At 45.7% G+C, this 2,926-nt stretch overlaps 1 protein-coding gene across 1 annotated transcript; it reads right to left on the bottom strand.

Annotated features, from left to right (window-relative positions):
- Nucleotides 1–321: 321 nt before the first annotated feature.
- LOC142606457 (uncharacterized) lies at nt 322–2,368 on the bottom strand. The gene is made up of 2 exons (XM_075777805.1): nt 2,253–2,368; nt 322–661 (listed from the first exon to the last, which is right to left on the bottom strand). Exons 1-2 carry the CDS (start codon nt 2,366–2,368, stop codon nt 322–324), a joined length of 456 nt encoding a protein of 151 aa, XP_075633920.1.
- Between the last annotated feature and the right edge of the window lie 558 nt (nt 2,369–2,926).

Raw genomic sequence — 2,926 nt, 5'->3', positions numbered from 1 at the left:
CCTTTTTGGATGATCTGTCTACTGTGTGGACTTAGTAGATTTTGAGCAAAACATGCGTTTCTGAATAAAACTCCTCTTATTATAATGGACTGGTAAACTATTGTTCATAGAAAATAATTAAAAAAAAAAAACTTTGTCTTTAGGAAGCAAAAATCATGACTAAATAAACTAGAAATGAGGAGGTAAATGCTGCTGTTGTCTTTTGCCCATTGTCTACTGGTAGTATTTTTTCAGATGCTCCGTGTTCCAAAGATGACTCAGCTTTCTTCCGTCTAGTGTTTCGAAGTAGTACGTTCCCTTCCTATGCCATGAGGTGATCTTTTATGGTCCTTCCCAGTTAGGACCCAGTTTTCCTTGGGAGACATCCTTTGTTGCGCCGAGTACTATTCTTAGGACTAGATCTCCCACCTGGAAATCCCTGTGCCTAACCTTGGAGTTGTAATGCTTTGCCATCAGGTCTTGGTATCGCGCTAATCTCTGTGCAGCTGCAGCCCTGACTTCGTCCACAAGGTCAAGCTGTAAACGCAAAGCTTCGTCATTCTTGCTCTTATCGTAATTCTCCACGCGGTATCTTGTTAACCCTACCTCTACCGGTATGAGAGCCTCACTACCATAAGCCAATTGAAACGGTGTTTCCCCTGTCGGTGTTCTCGCCGTTGTCCTGTATGCCCATAAAACACTTGGTAATTCGTCTGGCCATATGCCCTTTGCCCCCTCGAGTCGGGTCTTGAGAATTTTAAGCAATAACCGGTTTCGTGACTTCAACCTGTTCGTTGGCCTGCGGGTGGGCGGGTGATGAGTAGTGATTCTTGATCTCAAGCTGGGAACAAAAATCTCTGAATGCGTCGTTGTCGAATTGTTTCCCATTGTCCGAAACGAGCACCCTCAAAATTCCATACCTACAAATAATACTTCTCCATACAAAACTACAGATGTTCTTCTCTGTGATAGTGGCCAGAGCCTCTACTTCCACCCATTTGGTGAAGTGACATACCAACCACCAAGAACTTCAACTGCCTCACCGCTGTTAGGAACGGACCCATGATGTCTAACCCTCATTGTGCAAACGGCCATGGGGCCGTCATAGGGGTAAGTTCTTCCGTTGGCTGCCTTATGAAATTGCCAAATCGTTGACACTTGTCGCAAGCTCTAACGTACGTGTGGGCATCCTTCTGCATTGTTGGCCAGTAGTATCCTACTCGGAGTAGCTTGTGCACTAAAGACCTTGATCCAGAATGGTTTCCACAAACTCCTTCATGGATCTCTCTCATTACATAGTCCGCTTCTTCGGGGCCGAGGCATCTTAGATATGGTCGGGAGAATCCTCTTTTGCATAGGACGTCTTTAATCAAAACGAACCGGGCAGTTTTAACCTTCAACTTCCATGCGTCCTCTTTATTTTCGGGTAGCTTGCTTTCCTTGAGATACACCACTATTGGATCCGTCCAACAATGCTCATTGCTTACCTCCTGCATGCTAATGTCATCTAATAATGATAAGAGTTGGACGAAGGACAATACCTGTTTAGGGATGATCATGGGTTCGGCCGAAGCTGTCTTTGCGAATCGGTCGACTTCTTGGTTCTCCTCCCTTGGGATTTGAATCATCTTGAATTGGAGGTTATTTGTTCGACCCTTCACTTCCTCAAGATACCTTTTCATCATTTCATTCTTGCAATCATAGCTCCCATTAATCTGACTGGCCACGATTTGAGAATCGGAGTAGACGACCGCACTCTTAGCTCCTGCCGCTATTGCAAGGTCCAATCCCGCTACCAAGGCCTCGTATTCTGCTTCGTTGTTAGTAGTAACGAAGTCCAGACGGATCATGCATTCGATCTTGTCTCCTTCCGGGGTGTGGAGTACAATTCCAACACCTCCAGTATGCTTATTGGAAGATCCGTCTGTATGAACTCTCCATATGGGCGTCTCTTCTACCCCTTGATCCTTTGCGGTAGTGAATTTAGCAACGAAGTCTGCCAATATCTGTCCTTTCACTGTTGCCCGTGGTTGATATCAGATATCGAACTCACTCAGCTCGATTGCCCATAGCGCCATCCGTCTAGCAGCTTCGGGACTACTCATTGCTCTTCGTAAGGGTTTATCTGTCAGGACATTTATGGTATGCGCTTGAAAGTATGGTTTGAGCTTCCGAGCCACAGTCACGAGAGCAAACACAAGTTTTTCCAACTGAGGGTACCTCTCTTCTGCTCCTCTCAATGCCCGGCTTATAAAGTACACGGGCTTTTGTACCTTTCCTTCTTCTCTAATGAGAGCTGCACTGCCGCGGCTGAGGAAACGGCAAGGTACAGGAACAATTCTTCCCCCGGCATAGATGGGCTGAGCAACGGTGGAGCGGAGAGATACATCTTTAACTCTTCAAATGCCTTTTGGCACTCGTCTGTCCATTCGAATGATCTCTTCAGTGTGCGGAAGAATGGGAGGCATTTGTCCGTCGCTCTTAATACGAACCTGTTCAAGGCTGCTATCTTCCCGGTTAGGCTTTGTACTTCCTTTACCGTCCTTGGAGGAGATAGTTCCATGATCGCCTTTACTTTCTCTGGGTTGACTTTAATGCCCCTCTAGGATACCATAAATCCCAAGAATTTTCCTACGGTTACTCCGAACGCGCATTTGTTCGGATTCAACTTCATTTTGTATGACCGAAGAGTATTGAAAGTCTCCTGGAGGTCCTTTAGGTGATCAGACACCCGCACGATTTTTACCAACATATCATTTACGTAAACCTGCATGTTTCTGCCAATTTGGTGCGCGAACATCTTGTTCATCAATTTCTGATATGTGGCTCCTGTGTTTTTAAGGCCGAAAGACATTACCTTGTAGCAAAAAAGCCCCTGACTCGTTACAAACGAGGTTTTCTCCTGATCAGCCTTATCCAATTTGATTTGGTTCTAGCCGGAGAAGGC

The sequence above is a fragment of the Castanea sativa genome, chromosome 8 (genome assembly GCF_040712315.1).
Source record: "Castanea sativa cultivar Marrone di Chiusa Pesio chromosome 8, ASM4071231v1".
NCBI lineage: Eukaryota > Viridiplantae > Streptophyta > Magnoliopsida > Fagales > Fagaceae > Castanea > Castanea sativa.
The sequence above is the reverse complement of the archived record's forward strand: the minus strand, read 5'-3'. Positions and strand labels throughout refer to the sequence as shown.

Bases quoted from the DNA above. Each gene is read 5' to 3' on its own strand.
- LOC142606457 (XM_075777805.1), bottom strand. From the start codon at position 2,368: ATGTATCTCTCCGCTCCACCGTTGCTCAGCCCATCTATGCCGGGGGAA. The intron at 662-2,252 runs GTACAAAAGCCC...ATGGGCATACAG, and splicing joins TCATTAGAGAAGAAGGAAAG to GACAACGGCGAGAACACCGA.